Source organism: Strix uralensis, chromosome 1 (assembly GCF_047716275.1).
Source record: "Strix uralensis isolate ZFMK-TIS-50842 chromosome 1, bStrUra1, whole genome shotgun sequence".
Classification (NCBI taxonomy): domain Eukaryota; kingdom Metazoa; phylum Chordata; class Aves; order Strigiformes; family Strigidae; genus Strix; species Strix uralensis.
Window position 1 is genome coordinate 137,462,914 of NC_133972.1, and position 20,592 is coordinate 137,483,505.

Consider the following 20,592-nt stretch of genomic DNA (forward strand, 5'->3'; position numbering starts at 1 on the left):
ACTCACGATCTTCTGACTCCTGATAAAATTTATCCTTTTCTTTAACTGTTTCTGAATCAGGAGAAGCTTGTACTCTTGCATTTGCAGAACACTGCTTGATTGGGAGCAGGCAGCCTGATTCAGCAGATGTGCTGAATGTTCCCAATATTCTTCAAAGCTGTTTTGTCCTTTTAAAACATTCTTATATAAAAAAAAAAAAATACAGCTTTTTCACCATTTGGGGTTTTTTTCTTTTTTTTTTTTTTTTTTTTTTAAGCAGGTAAACGCTGGTACAGCAAAATCAGTTATTGCAGAAGAACAGAGGTGTCAAATCCTGAGAAGCATGTTTTTGTTTGTTCTTCTCTAGAGAGAGAGAGAAAAAAAGGTGGTTATGACCCTGCTTCCGGAAAAGGTGGGGAACTAATTACTTGAAGTGGAGAAAGAATAAATACTGCTTCTTTGATGTAGCCGTTAAGTCGCTGCTCCCTGAAGCCATGTGGCAATTTCTCATTTACTCCACCGCTTTTTGAGTGAGAGCCCTTGGCTGTTGGAGGGCTATCGCCACAACCTACGACCAGGGCACACCTTCATAGCTACGCGGATTAGTGCGTTAAGATGCTCGGTGTGGCTAGCTGGGAATTTCACCGATATCGTAAGAAAGGCAGCATTTTAAGATTTAAAAATAATTTAAGCAAACATTAAGGCTGGCTGTAGTCCCTGTGCCCCCTTCCCTGCTCACGGAGCGCCTCGTTCCTCTCCCCCGCGACCCTCCACCAGCTGAAGTTCGCGAGTGCCGGCCAGGCCCCTCACTCCGGGGGACCCCCGGCCCGGGGGAGCGGGGTTGGTGGGGGGGGGTTCCCTGGCAAGACGCCGACGCGCAGGCAGCGCCCCCGAAGAACAGGAACCGGGCTCCGGTGGGGGAAGAGCCCGTCCCCAGGCGGCGGTGGGGGGAAGGCGCCGGAGCAGCCCCCGCCTCCCGCCCGTTCTCCTCCCCCTTCCCTCGCTCCCGCCTTTTGTGCGCCGGAGCCCGGGCGTCAACGGGCGCCAGCGGCCGCGGCGCTGCCAGGAGCCCCCAGCCATTGGCTTCGGGAGCGGCGCTGTGGCGAGGGCGGCAGCTCCAGCCGCGGCTGTTCCCGTAACCAAGGCGCTGCCAGGCACAGGCGCGCGCACACAGACAGACAGACAGACACCGACCGCGACGCGGGCTCGGGGGCCGCCTTTGCAGCTCTCCTCCTCCCTGCACCATGCTCCGCTCCGGGCAGCGCCCGCCCGCTGCTCCCTAAGGGGAGACAGCCCGCCGCCGCCCCGCGCCTAGTTCAGCGGGCGACTGGCACCTGGGTACCCTCCGGTTACCTGAGTTTGCTCCGTCCCGGGGACTTCGGGCTGCCGCCCCTCGGCCGCGCCTCGCCCCGCTCCCGCTGTGGCAGCCCCTGGGCGGCGGGGGAGGGAGCCGCGAGCAGCCGGAGGGACTGCAGCCGCCGCCGGGGGAGAGGAGCTCGGCCCCCGCCTCCGGAGCTCTTCATGGCGTCTCACCAGCAGACCAGGATCCAAGCCTACCTGGAGAAGAACAAGATCGGTCCCCTCTTCGAGGTAAGGTGCGCTCTTGCCGGCTGGCTCCTCCGCGGCGGGGGCGGGGGTGCCCCCACGATGGCCGCGGCTCCCCGCGCAGCACAGGTGAGCGCAGGGGCGAGGATGAGTTTGAGGCGCCGCTCTGGCGTCAGCCCGGTCGGGGAGGGCAGCGCCGGCACCCCCTGCCCCGCCGCCCCGCGCCACGCGTGTGCCCTCGTGTCCCTCCTCCACGCCCCTCCGAGCGCCGGCGCTCCGCGCAGCCCTCCCTCCCTCCCCGGCTGTCCCGCGGATGTGCCACGCTCCTTCGCCCCGCCACGGACGCGCCGCCCGCGCGGGTGGTGAAACAGGTGCCCCGCCGCCCGCCCCCCTCCCACCCGCGACCCCGGCCCCGGAGGCGCCCTCTCGGCGCCGCCCGCCTCTCCTGGGCGGCCGCGAAGCCGCGCGGAGGTGGGACGGCGGCCCGGGCCCGGCCGTCGGGCCGCGGGGAGCCGCGTACCGGCTCAGCATCCCAGAGCTGTGCGGGGGAGGTGGCGCTCGCAAGTGTTCCTGCCCCCCCCCACCCGTGTCCGGGGCGGCGGCGCGGAGCCGCGCCGCGGGGGGTGGGCGCCGAACGGCCCGTGGGCGAGACCCCGAGGCGGCGTCCCTCCGGCACTGGCCAGCGCGGAGCGGGAGGTGGGCACCTGCCCACCGGGAAACGCGCCCTCCGGACCGGGCACTCGGGAGGAAATCTGTCCTGCGGAAAGTCTGTGTCGGTGGTGCTTTCTGAACATTTCATCAGCAGCCGTACGCTTGGGAAAGGTATTTTTGCTGTAAATTTTCCTTGGTCTTAGGAAGATGCACTTGCTTGGATTTGTATATGCGCAGATGTGCATAGTTTACTATTTCTGTGCATAAGCTAGAAATACTTAGGACGCAAAGGGGTACTAGAGCAATCGTGATTATTACTATTTTGTCATCCTGTTTCTCATACAGTTTTTACGTCTAAACGCACATATGTTATGCTCTGGCAGTATTATCCCAAGGCCCCAGTCTCCCTTTTCCAGTATTTAACTTGTTCTCAATCAACCTTACTACGTATGAAATCTCTTTTATTCTGGTGTGGGTCTTCAGTGCATGTTTTGGGCAGCATTTGCCAACCCTCATAAAGGTTCTAATTTTGTTAGTAAACTGTTTGCTAAGGGTCAGTTTTTATGTTTTGCGTGGGCTGAGGCTGTTGTGACAAATTATGTTGGCCTAGTGCCAGAAGTGTTAGATATTTTTATGCTACAATAAATAAAACCCCATTTGATGGAACAGTAACTGGGTACTAGGGAACAGCAGGTGATTTTTCTAGTTCTGGAATTCATAGAAACTGAAACATTTGTGCGGTTCAGTTTCTGAATAAAAGACTGTTCAGTCAACACAGTTGCTAGGACTATTTATGTAGCTGACTCCTGGATGTTTCAATGGGAATTTAAGTGCCTTGGGGTTGTTGAAGAGTTAGGCCCTTGACAGCTGCCATTTTCTTCTAAATTTTCTTAACCCATTGTTTTATACATTAAAATTCAAACAAAGTACTTGACATCCCTGTTCTCAGTCACTGCATTTTAACCTAGTTTCTCAGTAGTGTAAGATGCTCATCTCTGTTGTTTAAATAGTCAGATGCTTTAGTTACCAATAGTGGAGGGAAAAATGAAGAGGTTGTATTTGTTACAGCATTTCATATATCTCTAAATATTTCACTAGTCACCATAATGTAGGAATTTCATCGTGGTAGAAGGAATATGTGGAAGGCTCTTTGCATAACCTTGCAGGCTCTCTACAGGTTGTTAGTGCACTCCTGTGTACCAGGAAGAGATTTCTGTGTGAAATTCACTTAGACCTGAATACCAGGGAGTGGATTTAAGATATAGGACTGTAGCATTCATCTAGCTGGTTAAAGTTGTTTTAATCCATATCACTGGGAGGAAGAGGATTGTAATCCTTACCTCTTCCACTTCCTGATTAGCCATTTAAATCTACTTACATATTTCTTTTTTGGTGATGTATTTTTTGTTCTCAACAGTTCCTTGAAGATTTACAACCTGTGCTTGATCTTGTAGTCCATAGTAAGGGGGAAGACATGTATTTGAAGTTGATGGGAATTGGCCAAAGACTATGCATAGGGTGAAGCTGATGCTTAATACTAGTATTCCTATTATATATGCGTTGTGGTGTATCAAGAGTACCATGTGTTCACAGTCAGATATATTGACTAATGCATTGTTTCTTTCATATCTCTAAAAGTTCTGACACATTGAGAAGAGAGACCCATGCTTCGTCTTTGATTCAGGAACAGCTAGCATTTTCTTAGACCTCTTCTGGTTTTGATGCAAATTAATCACCACTTGTCATGGGTGACAGCCATCTTTTTTTTTGCAGTGAGTGGTAATTTTCTAATACCAAGTCAGAACAGAGTGGACTTGGATTCAATTTTCTACGGTGTTATTTGCTGAGCAGGTTGTGACTATAATTGCTCAATATATGCTTCAAGCCAACGTTTTAGGGAGTGCATAAAATATTGGGTAATTGAGGGTAGTCACAGGAAAGAAGAAAGTGGAGAGAGAACATGCAGGCTTTCTGACATGAAGGCCAGGATGGTGATGCATAAACAGATGGTATTGGATACTTGCATAATGAATGGTCAGTGATCAGGAGGTCTTTACACCATAGATCTTAGAGAGTTACCAGGCACAGTTAGCTGATGGCTGGAACAGTCCATGGTTTCCTCATGATGAAGTACAGTTCCCCTGCAGTACAGTCAAGAGCAGTAGATGCTGTTAGTTGCTAGCTCATCATTGTGTTCCAGTTGCTTGCAGTTACCCTGGTAGTGTTTCTGTTCTGTCCTGTATTTGTGGCCTTCTGTTACCGTAGTTAGGGCTTTTTGTACTTCATTAACCAGCAGTATCTACTTAGGAACATCTGGGTTTTTTTGGACTTAATCTTTTTTTTTTTATTTATTTTTACCTTCAGCTCATGCTGCATATGTAGATGAGTTCAGTTTTATTTCTTTGCTGAAGTTTTGTATGGTTTGACACTTGAATTACCTTTCTAATTTGTGTAAAAGAGAAGTATTCAAGAGAAGTGCTGACATGTGAGATGCAGGAAGACTGTAGGCCCTCCCTTGGTTGCAAAGTTGTTTCCATCTCTATAAAGAAAGGTAGGAGTAACCTTCTGGAGAAAGAATTAATGAGCTTAGGCTGACTCAGCAGGCATCAGTCTTCTGACTACCAGTACCTGTTAACAGATAGTAGGAAGTCCTATCCACTCAGCTATGAATGGTAACACACAGATTCACTTGATTCCAAACATTTTTACTAGTTAAATTCTTATTTATGGCTTAGAGGTGGGAAGAAAAGTGGGTGGGAATTGGTGTGTACATCTGAGACTGTGTCAATTTTGAGATTTAAGACAGATTGCAAAACAACTTCGATACTTCAGCCTCATTTCCCCCTGTTGAATGTAGGTCCTCAAATCATGGTTTTTCAAAAGTGTTACTTCTTTGCCATTTCATCTTACAGGTACCTAAGGTTTTTGCAGGTAAAATTCCTGTGAACCTACAGGTCAACTTCTAAATGCCCCAGGTCATGCAGGTGTTGTTAGTGCTGACAGTAAGGTCTTAAGGTAACCCCTTAAATTCTGTCAGGTTTCATGAGCTGGCGTATTCTGTTCTGTGTAGTTCTGTGTTGCAGTTTGGGTTGGTGTTGTGTTTTTTTTTTTTCTTTCGCTTTTGAAAGCTTAGACATCTTTCTGTGAGAGATTATTGGCATCTGAGAATACTGTGGTTAGACACCTAGTTTAGACTTGAGGAATGCCCTTTAGAAACGCCTCTCTTCTGGGATTTTTGTGGTAACGCGTAGCATAGCACTACCTGGGTTTTTTTTAGATTTTTTTTTTTTTTTTTTTTACATTTAACTTGGAATGTAACAAGAATTCTAAATATGAATTATTTCTGTGATGAAGCTTCGCTGTTGTTTTTTTCCATCTTTCTAAAATGTGAACAGGAGGTGTGTGCCTAAAATTGGCTGGGACAGAGTATTCAGAATCAGCACCCACTCATTTCTGTCTGAGTGAAGTATTGACCCACTTTGCATTTCAAGCATCCAATCCAACAAATTCTTTTTGTGTGCTAATAATCTCAATGAATAATCCTGCTGCCTGTGAGTATCCATACATCTAGACTTCTGTATGACAGTGTCTCTTCAGCATCTAGTTGTGTGCTCATTTGGGCAACCTGACAGTTTCTATGAATTTGAAAGCTGGATCAGCACTCTTAAGAACAGATTGCAATAAATCTTCAACAGCTCCGAGATAAATTTAGTGTTTTGGAATTTTCTTATTTATAGAACTGCAGCTAAAAAGCATCCAGCAGGTACATTGTTGTTATGCAAACCAGAAGACTGTAATTTCTTTGAGTTATAAAAAGCCAAAATAACTCTTCTGAAAATAAACATACCGAACCCCTGGTTACCTGAGATATTTTTCTTGAAGTAATTTGGGTTTAGAACTATAATTCTTATTTTGAGCAACATAAAGGCTGTGTTCATATTACCACACTTACTTTTTTTTCTTCTGGCAGACAAAATTGCCGAAGCAAATATAATAGGAAACTAATTTTTTTTAATTTACAGTAGTTTTTTTTCCTAAATGAGATGCATTATTGCTATATATTATGCACTGGCTTCCGTTATTTAATTTAAATAAATAACTATGCTTCTGACTTAAACCTTAACACATCCTAATACACCTGTCTGATGACTAACAGTATTTATAGTGCACCTTGTGACTGAGTTAGTCAAAGTTTGGGAATGAATTTTGTAGTTTGGAAAGTCTTTTGAAGCAGCGTTTGCCCTCAGTTCTTAAATACACAATTGTAGACACAGTCACTTGAGTGTCTCATTTACCAGTTTAAGATTCCTCACAGTATCAAATTATGTTATAAGCTGCAATATCTGGAATGTGAATGATGGGCATGCTCTCAAAGAATTGTTTTCTTTTGAACTTGCTCAAATCATCTTTTACCTTATTTTGGTATTACATTTAATTGATTAGATTCTGTTGCTGTCATGAAAGGGTCTTATTCTGGATGATGTCCATTTACACAGAGAAGCATTTAATTTCAGGCAGCTAGATGGACCCTTTGGAAGACCAAGTTTTTCAGTACTTCGACATCACAAGCATCTGATTACCCAGTGACATTGTTTCAGCCTGGCAGTCCCTCTTTCAGAGGAGCCAATATTAGTTGTTTTTCAAAGGATGTGTGGAAACCAGCAGCGATCTAGAGCTGCTGCAGTGTTACACAGTGGGGGGTCGGGAATCATATAGAAGTTGGTTGGGTGGTTTTTTTTTGTTGCCTGCTACAGTAGGACTTTGTGGTAGCCTTGATGTGCACTGAAGTAAAAAGACCTACTTAAGGGGAGTGAAAGTCAAATGGGAAGAAATGGTGCAGAGATGTCTTTTGCTTTTCGGAAAATTTACTGTGCATTCTGATAGTTGCCTTGGTAAAGTTGTCTTTAAGGGAAGACAGGTGAAAACCCCTAATTAAAACTATAGACAGACCCTTTTCCATTAACAAACAATTCCATGAGTAACGGCTTTATGCTTTTTCTTGGGTTTTGTGGTGACCAGCAAGATGCAAAAATTATCAGAAATTTCCATGTGGATGAGGCATTCGTAATTCTCCTCTCATGTGGAATCTGGGTTTAAGAAAAGAGGTTGTTCCTGAATTAGGAAAATCACATGTTTTGGTCTTGCTACTTGACTAGTTAATCTCTCAAGATTTGAAAGAACTTGCATTTTTGTGATGTCTACTCCTCTGGGAATTTTTCTGAAACTAGTTTAAAAAATTACTGGAAAGAGACAGTGAAAGAGATCACAGTTACAGGTATACATTTGTGTGGTTACAAACACAGATGATAATCACATAACCCTTGTTTCCACAGTGGCAACATTACTTTCCTGAAGGGGAAATGTGGGCTTTCTTAATTCCTTTTTAAAAAGAATTCCTTTGGGGCACAAGACACACAAAGAAATAAAAATCAAAGTTATATTCTTTGTCTAATAGTAATAATTACATTTGAAGAATTATATCTAACATGCGGAATGATAAAATGAAAGAATCATAATAACTTCCTTTTGTTACATTAGCTTTTAGGGTTTTTAAACTCTCAAAATGACAGTTACCTTGTTTCTTGAGAGGGGGAGCGGAGGGCATAACTAGCTTGCCTTAAAAACTAGCTGAGAAAATGAGAGCTAGTTCTCAGTTGAGTTGCTCACACCATCATGTACCAGCAGAACCTAAGGTCTGCTAAGGTCTAGAGCTAGCAGATGTTTCCTGTTTGAAATGCCATGAGTCCCATGTCTTTGCTCTAGGACGTGCACTGAGACAATGATGATTTTGAATTTTTGTCTGGCAACCCTTGTAGTAATGAATTAGCCTGGATCCAAACAAGCCCATTACTACTGATCTTTCTTCTTTGTGTTTTAGCACATTATGAAGTTTCTTCCAAGTTTTGGATAATATTTAATGCATGGTGTTAATTAAAACCTGAAATAAGCTCTTCAACTGTTTTGTTTCTTTTGATTAATTCAGTCTTTTGGTACAAAGGACAAATGTAAATGTCAAATATTAAATTAAAAACTTTAATAGCTTTAACTTGGTCTTTAATTTTTTCTACTGTGTTCTTTGCTGCTACTGATTTATGCTTTTCCAAGTGGGCTAGATGCTATCCGTACCCCTGAGTCAGCATAGTCTCAGCCTTCTGATTGTTTTGGAGCTTCTGAGAGGGAAGGGGGCAGCTAGTACCTTAACCTGCTTTTCTGCCACATGTGATGCGTTTCTTTACTGTTCTGGAGCAAGTGGGTTTCTTAGCTTCTTTATCTTGACATTGACTAAAAAGGCACACCTAGAAAGACACCTGTTATTAGTGCTTGCTTCTTTTAAAAGTGTAAATGTGTTAAAAAAATTGAGTTAGAAACATAATATTTAAGAGCATTTTAACATCAAGTTCTTTTAGAGTTTGCTTCTAATTTTGAAGGTCTAATCAATACTCTCCCTGTTTTCAATGTCTTTTCTTCGCAGTTGGTACTTTCCATTTTCTTTCTTGTTTGTGTAAATGAAGAGGTGGGGACCTATAATTTCTCTTTCATTCGTCTAGTGATGGGGGGTTTGTCTAGTGATTTTTTTTTTTTTTTGTCTTGTGATATTTTATTTTTTTGGGAAAGTATATGTGCTTTTGTATGAGTGATGGGTAATGGGGATACTTTGTTACCTCTGGATTTGAGAGATGGCTTCAGGTATTTTTATGTTCATCAACTTTTGGAACAAATACTACCCAAACACCTTAATGTCTGTAATATCCAGATAAAAATGAGGTGTTATTGACTGTATTCTGTATTATCCCCCTTGCACGGATGCACACTTTCTCATTCTCCTAGCTGTGAAGTACGAGAGGAGGATGTCTTCTGTGTTAAGGGAAGATACTTCTCTACGTGAAACCATGAGAAACAGTTAAAACCCAGCTGAAAGCACAATAATTTTCAAACAGAAACTGTTGGCCTCCTGTCTAAGGCAGTGCGCTGTTTCAGACATTACTGAAGGTGATGAAAAGCAGCATTCATTTGATAGGAAGAACAAGGATTCATGAGTTTAATTCTAGGATGTAGGAAAAGAGCATGATCACTTGAAATGCACTCCTATGCCTTTGCCAAGACAATGCAACATCCATATCTGCTCACAATATAGAGGGTAATATCCTTTTAAAAAGCTTGCAAAAGGCACATTTTTGATGTCCTTAACTTTTATGTCAGGTACCATATACCATGCTGTGATAATTTCTCCTTTGGCTACTCAGTTTCACTGAATATCTACTTTTAGTTCCATCCAAAAGTGTTCAGGCAGAGTCATTAGACTGAAGTTATGATGCCCCTCTGGTTTTGCTCTTCTGTTGGTTTGGGCCGTTTTCTTTCCCTATTCACATAAAATTCAAGTATTATCTTTGCATTAAACATAGAGTTTCCAATGAAACACCTCAGTTTTGAACATAACTTTACATACCACCATGAGGAAATGTGGTACAGTTATGGGAAATGCCCATACAAAATGAAGAATGCACGTGAACTCACTTACCCATGGTAAGTAGAAGGCTATTTTACATTAGCCACCTCTTATAAAATTTCTGTCCATATGGAGAGTGGAAACTGTTACCTTCTTGTGTATTTCCATGAAGCATTCTTTCTTTCTCCTCATTCTGCCAGTTCCCTGCAATATTCAATGAGTAAAATCACTCTATTCATGCACCAGATTTCTCTATAGTGGCTGGAACAATATGCTTATCAAGCTCTTTTGTTGGCTTCTGGAGAAGCTGTTTTCTGGGGCAGGAATCATGAGAGTTTGGGTCTTTCAGCTGTGTTGGAGCCTTTTTAATTGAATCATTCCTCCTCTCATAGCTTGTTTTACTCCAGACACTCTGGTGGTTTAGTAATCAGAACTGCAGGTTGTGAGGCTGATCTAATAGCCAGTTGCTGCAGGTCTTGTTCATCTTCATTGCTGGCTGCCTGTTCTGGCTGTCCTTGATGCAGAACTGGCAGTTGTCTCATATTACAGTTACCCAGTTTGGGAAGATGAAATAGAAAAGGAATTTTGCAAAGCAGTGAAAAGTGTTCAGTTGGTTTATCTTGGTGGGTCACCATGTGGTCTGATGAGGAGCATGGCATTGACTCAGGGGAGAAAACATAGGTGGCCAGAGGATGAGGGGAAGGAGAGGAGCACGACTGTCTTTTTCTCCAGTAGCAAGCTGCTAGATGGGCATAAGTGATCTCCAAATCACTCCGTGAGTTCTAACTACCTAGTATACCAGGAGCTTGTGTGCTTAAGTTAGCTTCATGTGGATCTTGCCTTTTAAAGATGCAGTTTCCATAGGTCAGGAAAATGTCATGGAGCCCAGTCCAGTCCCTTCTGTGAAGGAGCAGAAGAGGGAATTGAATAATTAGGGAGGATAGCCTAATGAATTCGGAGGATATAGACCATATGAATACACTGAGTATGAACATGAGAATGGATAGGACATGGAAGGGAATGGCATGGCAAATATTAATGCTACATTGCCAATGCATTCTTTTTCTTTTCTTTTTTTTTTTTTTTTTCTTATAATCTCAGTCCCTACAGTCAAATGGTTACCTGGGATCTGTACTTTTTTTTAAAGAAAGGTTCTAGTGCTTGTGGTTGCTGAGGGTATGACTGAAGGGTGAGAAACACAGGGCAAATACAAGCAAATATAACTTCTTATCCTCTAAAGAAACGTGCATGCTTTGCAGTGTCTGACTTATAGTACTTGATCTTGGCAATACTGCTTGGGTATAGATTTGCCAGGGAGTTAAAGTTGTCCTTAGCACTACTATTAACGCTGGCTGCTGTGCCACAAACTCCTTCATGAAGATTGCATTACACTCCAATTTGATAGGCATTGCGTCTTTGCGGACATTGGTATGATTGGAGAGGTAAACTGGTGATTGTGAAGGATTCTTCTGGTCAGGTATCTATCTCAAAGAAGGGAATTCTGAATGATAAGTTCTGTGTTTCTTTTGGTGCACTAATTCATAAAAGCTGCATTGTGCATTAGTATGTAGGTGCTGTATTTTCTTGTTCAGACACGTTGTATTAACTGCACATGTCCAGGCCAGTTGAGCATGACACGCTCAATACGCCCAGTGTGACTTGGGTATTCATCTTCCTAAGCATTCTGAAGAATCTTGTCCTAATCGGGACAAAGCAGAGATGTTCAGGGAAACAAAAGCTGAGGACAAAACCAAGCTTTGCAGATGCAGAAATTCCTCTGGGTGTGCCATCATGAAACACCACCCATAAACGTGCCAAGGATGAACTCTGCACAGTATTAACCCTGGAGAGATGGCAGGCTGCAACTCACTCACCGAGTAGCTTTTAAAAGACACATCCTTTTGCATGATGTTGAACCCCCAGAAGAAAATAGATGTTTCAGAGCTCCTCCTAAGTGTGCCCTGGTTCAGAATGATGCCAGTAGATAATGCCTGTAGTCTAACACAAAGTATAAGATAGTGAAGCTATTTGGAGATAAAGACTGAATGGAGACTTACCAATATGGAGTGAAGAAGGGATACGCAAAGAGAAGACTAAATTGTTAGAGTAACAGATTTAATCTTGATTTCTTATCCTGTGAAGGAGGAATACCTGAAAGAAAAAGATAGCAGGGGAGAAAAAGGAACAAAGGTAAATAAGAAACTCAAGAGAATTTATTTTATTCTGTGTTTCTCTATGATAATAGAAAAAAGATTAAAGAATGAAGTTGGCCAAAATGAAGATCCACTTAACATTTACTTAGACACTGAAGAAAAAGTTAAGAAGTCAGGACAGGAAATACACAGTAGTTAAGGTACTGAAATGGTAGCCAGTTATTTGGCTGCTGTTCCTACTTCTGCTACTGCTGTCCCGCTACATTTTCATGTATTATTCTGTGCTTGTGTTTCTCCTTTCTTTGTCTCTCTTGTTTATCTGCACAGAGACTGCAAACCCCTCTGGCTCTTACAGTCTTCACATGGTTTAGGAGTTTTCACAGCAAGGCCCTGAGCTCATTATGGCCCTTCTGCTTCATCTTCTTTCTTTGTGCTGCCTCAGTGCCTGGTAGTGCTATTAATCCCATTAATTGGTGCCACACATTCAAAAAAATTGATTTCTCCTCCCTTCTCCCCTGCTTAGTGTGGCGGTTCAGAGCATTGACAGGTCTCAAGGCTGCAGCACAGTCCATGTGAGCACATTGTGTTCCCACAGGGAGTCCTGCTACAACTGTTGAGGCCCTGATTTATGACAGGAAGGCCTTCACTCATAACCAAGCAGATGTAGTCTAAGGTTAATAGCAATCAAATCATCAGAAAGCTTTAATTGGGCAATCACTGTCAGGGTTGGGAAGTTACTTCGCTGTATCAGAAACAAACAAAAACATACACCAGTGGTTTGCAGGCATTGTTTCTAAATGAAAAGCATTAGAAGATAAGGTTAATAATGCTTTGGCTGTTATTAAAAATAACTCTACAACCCAAAAACCTATCACATCTTCTAAAATTACCCCGATCTCAGCTTCTACCAATGAAGTGATTCTTAGTTTCCTAAGTCCTTGCAATCGTGACGCTGGAAGTGTGTGATGAGAAATGATGGACCTAATTACAGTTCTAGTACAATTAGATTATCTGTCCTTAAAAATTGCCATTGCTACCCATTTAAGGCTTTCAATTGTTAGTAGAGTAGCACTTATTTAAATATCCACTTAAGGCTCTAGCTTTCTTGTAAAATATGCTCCTTCAGTCCTGTGTTTGAAAACCTAAGCCAGAGGACAGTTTGTGGATGTTGCAGGTCATGTCCTGGGTAGGTTAGCGAGGGCATGCTGACTAGATCTGTGGTGACAGTTTACATGGAGGAGATGGAGTGCAAATAACAGTTTTTAGAAATATACCAGTTTTGTGTATGTGTTGAAGTTACCTTGTTTGGGCTAGAAAGTGGTTTTAATAAGTTGATCCATATGATGTAATTATTGGAACTTGTGGTTTTTGATGACTTCTCTTAAAGCCATTTTTCCTGCTGTGTTTTTCTTGGAAAATATATTTATTCATTAGCATATATTTTTGTTACACAGAGACCAATATTAATATTTTTTCTTATTGCATACTTATGCTTTGCATAATATAAAAATGGCTTTAATATTGCAGTCATATGTAATTTAGCTAATCTATAACTTAGAGTGGAAAGTGTATCGTGCTTATATAAGCTGATATTTATTTAGCTGTCCCCATTATCTCAGACCTACTTTATTTGTGGGCATGATATAATGTCAGCCTTAAGCCTGTGCAACCAATGCACTTGTCCTCCCAGCGGCCAAACAGAAGTGTCCAACATCCTCTCATTTCAGATACTTTTTTTTCAACTTGGTATTGACATAGTTCTTGGTTTTCAACTGCTTGTTAAAGCTAGCGTGAGGGAGGTTTTTCACATTACTTAGGTGAGGGTTCTGTAAGGACTTGGACAAATAATGAGTAATCCATGCGACAGATCATGAAGGTGAACTGCGTACACACTTCAGCTTTTTTCCAGTAGCATTACATATAAATCTGCGTTTGAATTAATCTCATTTTCAGCCATAAGTGCTGATATTATACTGAGATACAAAAAAAATATACAAAAATATGATTAACAGTAGTTGGGTCACTTATACTTTAAGTTTTCATATATCATATTTTGTGTTTGTCCTCAGGATACGAGTTATGCTACCTTAAATTCCTTCTTAATGACACATTGATGAACAGATGTGAGTAGGTCTGAGAAGGTAAAATTTATAGCCATCATTTTTGGAAGATAGGGATTGACAGCAATGTGCAACTTAGGGCTGGGTAGAAATATTCATTTTTTATTCTTGTTGAAAAACAGCTCCTTTAAATCTTTAAGTTTGATAAATCGTGTTTTTGAGATAAGTTGACTTTCAGCTGAACTTCCTCATTTAGCTGAATGGCTTGATGGAAATTATGGTTTGGATATCTCTTAAGCTCCTTACAAGGTCTCCGTGGCTTGACTATGGTGAGAACAAATGGATAAATCCTGTGTGGAAAGCATAGGCCTTAAATATTGATGACATTAATTCTGTCCTCCTTCTTCATGGTTCTCTTTCACATTGACCAGTAATGATCACAAATATAGGCCATCCATATAAAGTTAAATCACTACACAGAAATGTAGAAGTAGGATATGTAGGTTTTGGGGTTTTTTGTTGTTTTCTAGAAGTAATGTCAAAAAAAGTCCATTGCTGATGGATTAAAAAAGTGAGCATTAGTATTTGGGTAAAGCTAGATTATTGCTTTAGATTTGAAAAAGAAGCCCATGATAATAGACTGTTATGCCTGTGATGGTGTTTCTGGAGATGGACATTTAAGTGGAATGGCTGTTCTCAGAACCTTCAGAAGAGTGTTTGACGAGATTTTTGGACTGGTAATAGGTGGACATTTATTCACTGTAAAAATATTGCTGTATTGCATTACCATTTGTGTTAAGATGTAATTAAACTCTAGGTATTTTGAGGCTTTTTCCAGTTGTAAAAAATACGAAATAACTGGAAGTATTTGAATTGAAGATATTATAAACAATAGCTGTTATTCTGCAAAAGTGCTTGAATGTTTTTTCCATGACTACTTATGCAGTGTTTTTGTCTAATATTTGACCATATGAACACTTACCATAGTATTACAAAAAATGGGATCTCGCCATTCTTCTGAGTCCTATAATAGGTACCATTATGATAATCAATCTTTCTCACAGCATCTTTTTGCCCTACATTCAGCAGAACGTCAAATTTATTTCTTCTGGTTTTCTATGATATCAAAAAATGTTGTGAGCCTGATGTATATCAATAATATATATGTATATATATTTGCGGGAAAAGGGAACGCTTTCTATGCGTCTCACCAGCTGGGTGATTTTTGCATTTGATCCAGTACTTGAGCATTATTTCTATATTTTATACAAAAACTGTTCAAATAATGACATTCAAGTTGAAAGTCAAGCTGAATGAATGTTACAGAATGTGTTTTTAAAGGTCTGTGTGATTACTGTGATATATATAAAAGTGAACAACAGTTAAGTTTGTATGAGCAATTATAAACCTAACTTTCAAGTGTTTGTGGTGTTTTCTTTTTTTACTTTGAAGCATGCTTTTGTTTTAACATAGGAAATGAGATTTGAAAAACAAATGTGAAATTTATCCAAATCAAAAATGAAGAGGACAAAACATGGTTATGTGCTGTTATAGTCCAGGGACAGTTACAGCTCCAGCCTGAAGCGGAGTCTTCAGCGTTGGTGCAGCTGCACAGTGCTGAGTGTTTAGAAATATGCATTTGGCATTGGACCATTTCTTCTGTTAAATACATTCCTGGCTGTAATCCATCGTATCTAATATCTATTGTATATTGTCAACAAAGTCTGATATTTTCCTTTGCAGTGTACAGCAGACACACTGTTCTTTCACTTCTGCTAATCAGTTGTCTTTTGCTGAAGAGTTGTTTTCTGAGCACCCTTTTCTGGGCATGATTATAGGACATCCAGCATTTGAGGAGGAAGTGTCTTGTCTGAAGCAAGTCTTCCAGTGACTCTTTCTGTGTAGAAGTTGTGTGGGGATCTGTTCTTCCTCCTGGTGCTCCAGAGGAAGGGACATGCTTTGCAATATGCCCAGTCTGGAAGGCGTGGGAGTAGGGTGAGAGTCTTCTTTCTCTTCTGATGGTGATCAGATCTCTCTCTGATTTGTAACATCACCTGTGTAAATGCAATTGTGCACTGGTTAAAGGTATTTTTTGGGTCTATGATTCCAGTAGCCAAACCTGGGTGAAAAAATCTTTCAAGTTATAGTTCCACACAAGATGATGTAGCTGTGTTTCAGTATAGGGAATTGATGTTTGTATGTGGAAATAACTTGGTTAATGCAGGACTGTCCTGGAACAGGTGTTTAGATTGAATTTTTGACATTACATCCTCCAGGATTCAAATAAAATACAGTATTTCTTAGATGAACAAAGCTAAACTTTACTTGGATATCAGTGCTGTTCTTGACTACTGAATTATGCTTGCCATTTTCTGTCTGTCCATGCCTTTTAGGTAATATGGTGGTGTATTTTTTCTGGGTATATTTGAAGATGTGCAAAAGGAATGTAATAGGTTATTCTTCCTATATGTAATTAAATCAGTTATCTGCTGAAAATCTCCACTATCTTTATATTGTATTTTCATCTGCTGGCCACAACAAGGAAAAGGTACCCTATTGTGACAGAAATTGTCCAGATATATTGCAGACAAGAGCTTCTGCCCAACGAGTGTTGTGTCATATTTCACAATGGCAGCACAAAGCCAGTAGATGAGGTAAGCAAGTAAATGTATGGAGGGGATCTTGGAGGAATGGTAGTACGAGCGTGCATTTTTGGAAGGTAAGCTTGGTGCCCGCTTTGCAAGCATAGGTTTTACTTTGTAGGAGCAGTCAGTTAAGCAGCTTGTTGTTCATCCTCAGTAGGCTCTGTATTCCTGGGCTCAGACCTCAGCCTTGCCAGGTCTGTGTGTGTTCAAACCTTGACACTGAAGGGCCTGCTTTTCAGGAGTATCCCAGACGGCAGCCTGGGGGTTGCTCCGCAAGCCTGGGCCATTTCTAGATGGAGACAGAGTCAGTGACTGTACCTTCTTGGGGCTCAGGCAGAGCAATGAACCTGGTAGTGCCAGCGGGAAGCACTTCAGGAACCCCGAAAGGTGACTGGAGGCATGTAGACCATGGGTAGCTCTGTGCTTGGTGATAACATTTCCTTCCCCTAGCAATTTTGCTACTATGTCTCTCATACCTTATTCTTCATGGTTCATCTTGCACTCTAAACCTGAATACTTCAAGCCCACACTCTTTAGGTCAAAATGGACACCTGCGTGCCTTTCCCCCTATGTGTGCCTAGTCTTCAGTTAGTTTTTTAGTTTGATTATGATGGGATAGTCATTCTCAGAAGTTTTTCCACTTTGAACAGCAGAATTATATATTTTAATTAGACTTGAAATAAAGAGATTATCCATGAAGGAAGAGCATGTTAGAAATCTGTCAGAACTTTGAAAATAATGTTAAGAAAAAAAAGGTGTCATTAAAGCAGTTTCTCTGTCATCTTGCTTGCTGATGGGGAAAATCATACAAGTAATTTGGCTTAACTGATGGATGATCAAAATACATACGGAAGCAATGACAGGTGGATTTTACTTCCAACTGAACTGGAATTATTAATGTGTCTTCCCAGTTGGGGCTGAAGATACATTCAAGTACACTGATACCCAACAGACATAAAATAGTTGCCAGTATCATGTGTTAGCATGTAATAAATGGTAGTACACAAAATGCTGGAAGATCCCCTAGAGTATAGAAAAAAAATTGTTCAATATTGCTTTTTTATTAGTTAACATAGTTATTTAGTTACTTATTATAATATTCATGCATTTACAATCAAATTTTATTGTTATATCCATGGGCTGATGGCTTCTGCATGGCAAAAGATTCCTGTAGTCTTGCATTTAAAGAGACCAATTCTTTTTATTCTGATTTCATTGTGGGTTTTGCTTTTTTTTTTTTTTTTTTTTTTTAAATGGCAAAGTAGAAGTGTATATATAAATAAGCAAAAACTTCATCTACCCCTAAATGAGCACAGGTTAAAATAACTGCTAATATGAAAGTGTTACTTGTAATAATAAATGAGGAGATTTTTATCATTTCCACTTGCAGTTAGAAAAGCACTGAGTATGAGTTGTGTCAAACCAAAGTGAACGTGACTGTGTGTTCTCAAAGGCCTTTGAGAGCTATCAGGTATCTGCCTGCAGATAGTCTGCAGTGGCTTTGGTGATTATTCTGACAAGATACTGTGCGTCTTGTGTTACCTGTGAAAGGCAAATCTGTGTGACCTTTCCTGTGGGGCTTAAAAAAGGGTACAAGGAGCTTTAAGTCAATCAAGTGACTGCTTATATGTGAAATAACCTTTTGTCTTCTTAAAATGCTATATGAAAACGACTCGTTAGTTTTATTTAAGGAGTTCTAGCCACATTTCTAGTATATAAATTCTGCAGCTATAAAAGAACCCTTTGTATTTTGCTGTGGTGAAAATGTATTCCCAGATTTTTCTATGGCAACAATTTCTGACCTTTCTAGTTCAGAAATCTCTGTTGTACTGAATCATATTAAACATTTAGTTCTATTTAAAAAGCTGATTACAACATTGGTATGAAGTCTTATGAGACCAAGTCAATCTCTCACAGGTAAATAAAAGGAAATTAAGATGCATATCTGAATAGATATTAATCTACTCAAAGTGTATGAATAAAACTTGTAATTAGACTGAGTATTACCAACAGTTGTTTAGCTGATGTATTAAAGGAACATCTCCAAATGACATGATTCAAGTAAATTCTAACAATCAGGGAGCATCTGTTAACTTAATTGGAATTTGTTTAGTGATTATTACTTGAGCAAATTTAGGGTTAATTTATGAAGGCAGCTAAAGTCAGGATAATTAAATCTGTGTTAGAACTTCCCTACCCTGGACTCTGGTAACTCACGTTCTTCATTTTGTGTCACTGTGATTGCTGGTTATTATTTGAACTTCCATGTGAATAGTTTAAAAATTCTGGGTCAGGATTAAAAAAAATATGAAAGCAATTTTTATAATTATTTTAATGCATAGAACTTATACAGAATATTTAATAACTTTGGCTACACACACTGGACAGCAGAACTTTTCAAAACATCATCACATATTTATCTTTCTGTATAACCTGAGTAAACGTAACATTGTAGTAATGCAATGTTAGTTGTATCCTTTTTCCACGGGAGAAGTAATGTTGATTTGCCTTTTACAGATAATGCAAGAGCTGCAGTGCCTTGTTCCAAAAGCTGTCAGAGCAGAGTGCCTGCTGATGGATCCCTGATAGCTCTGAGTTTTAATTTTTCTGCTAATGTGGGCTTGACTGTCTGCAGCTTCATCATGTCTGTTATCCTGTGGTTTGTATGTTACATGTTAGTTGCATGTGCTGGTGAAACTCACGGAGGACATCTGAGTGGTGGTTTCCAGAGGCAAACTTCAAATTGTGGAATGAGCGTCAGGTCAAGGCTCCACTGAAAATAAGGCTTTGATGTCTGAATGGGATTTTGTTATGTAAAAGTGATGCTAACTTAAAGAGGTTCCCTAATGTTTGTACTTCTATGATTGCAGTTATGAGATTTCTCAAGACCTCCTTTTTTTAATGAAGGCCAACAAAGCAAAAATCATTGAGGGTGTGATCCAAGGAATGATGTGTATTTTGTTACAAGTCAAATTGCTGAAATTTCAGTGGAATCCAGGATTTGTTAGTCGCATTGTTAGGTCTGAACACTGCATGGTAGTAGTATGTGTCTCAAAATGGTGATCTAGAAACCCCACAAACTAAGCAAGAACTCACCCATAGTACTAAACGCCAAAGCACAAAGCAGTGTCTGAAATATTAGCCAGGTCTAGAGTGTCAAGCTGGAGGTGAAAGCAAGTGTTACTGTGCAGTGTTTCTGAGGTAACAGTTCCCTTTTTTCTCTTCAGGTATGGCTAGAAGTGAAGCAGCTTTCCACAGTGTCAGAGGACTGTGTCTACAGTATCTCTAAATACTGTTTAATACTAGCCACTGGACTGTCAACTCTTGCTCCCTTTTACGTCAGTGCCTGAGTTTTACCTATCTGCCTATCTGTCTATCTGTCTTAGTGTGCAGTACCTTAGGTTTAGCAGGCAGCTTAGAAAGTTTCTTTCCCTTGATACAGCATAGCTTTGAGTTTAAGACAGTATCCTGTGTGGTGAGGGCTGTGGATTTGAATTTCCTCAGGCTGATAGTAGCCTTATATTGTATATAGGTTTCAGTATCCTGAGCTCGTATGCAGCTGGCAGGTATTGGCTTTACTATATTTGTGAGGGGTCTAATATTAGTCATGTCTTAGGCCTGGCCAGAGAACAGCAACTCCGTCAGACCTCTCGGAAATCTTAAGTGCCCGTCAGTCTAGTCTTCATCAAGTTTTGCAGGATCTGAAAGACTTGTTCCTGAGAAAGTACTGTGATTCTCCTAGGAATCTCTTGTAGATCCCATTCTTCTCTAGCCACCCGAGTTACTAATTTCCATTACTGTTTGTATCCAAAGACTCTATTACATGGACAGATGATCCCATAGTGGCCTTATAAAACAAAATTCTAAATTCTTTTTTATGTCATTATATCTTTAAATGTGAAATTTAAATATGTAAATGTGTTTTGTAGATCTTTTAAAATGATAATCTTTTATGACTGTCCTGATTTTGGCCAGGATAGAGTTAACCTTCCTGGCGCTGAGAGAGAGCACAGCTAGAGAGCCGGGTCTGGATTGATCATTGGGTTATTCCACATTATGTGACGTCATGCTCAGTATATAGGTGGACACATGCTCTCTCATGCCCCATTTCA

The 20,592-nt window shown here is 40.9% G+C and overlaps 1 protein-coding gene across 2 annotated transcripts in view; it reads left to right on the forward strand.

Moving 5' to 3' along the window:
* Positions 1-1,179: 1,179 nt before the first annotated feature.
* The window catches only part of C1H8orf34 (chromosome 1 C8orf34 homolog), a 174,507-nt gene continuing 155,094 nt past the window's right edge, over positions 1,180-20,592 (forward strand). The window contains exon 1 of one of the 2 annotated variants that reach the window (XM_074893887.1): positions 1,180-1,569. In XM_074893887.1, coding sequence (XP_074749988.1) covers positions 1,501-1,569 — 69 coding nt within the window. In that variant the 5' untranslated portion in view covers positions 1,180-1,500. The remainder of the gene's footprint in view (positions 1,570-20,592) is intronic. The other variant, XM_074893878.1, reaches the window with a different exon arrangement.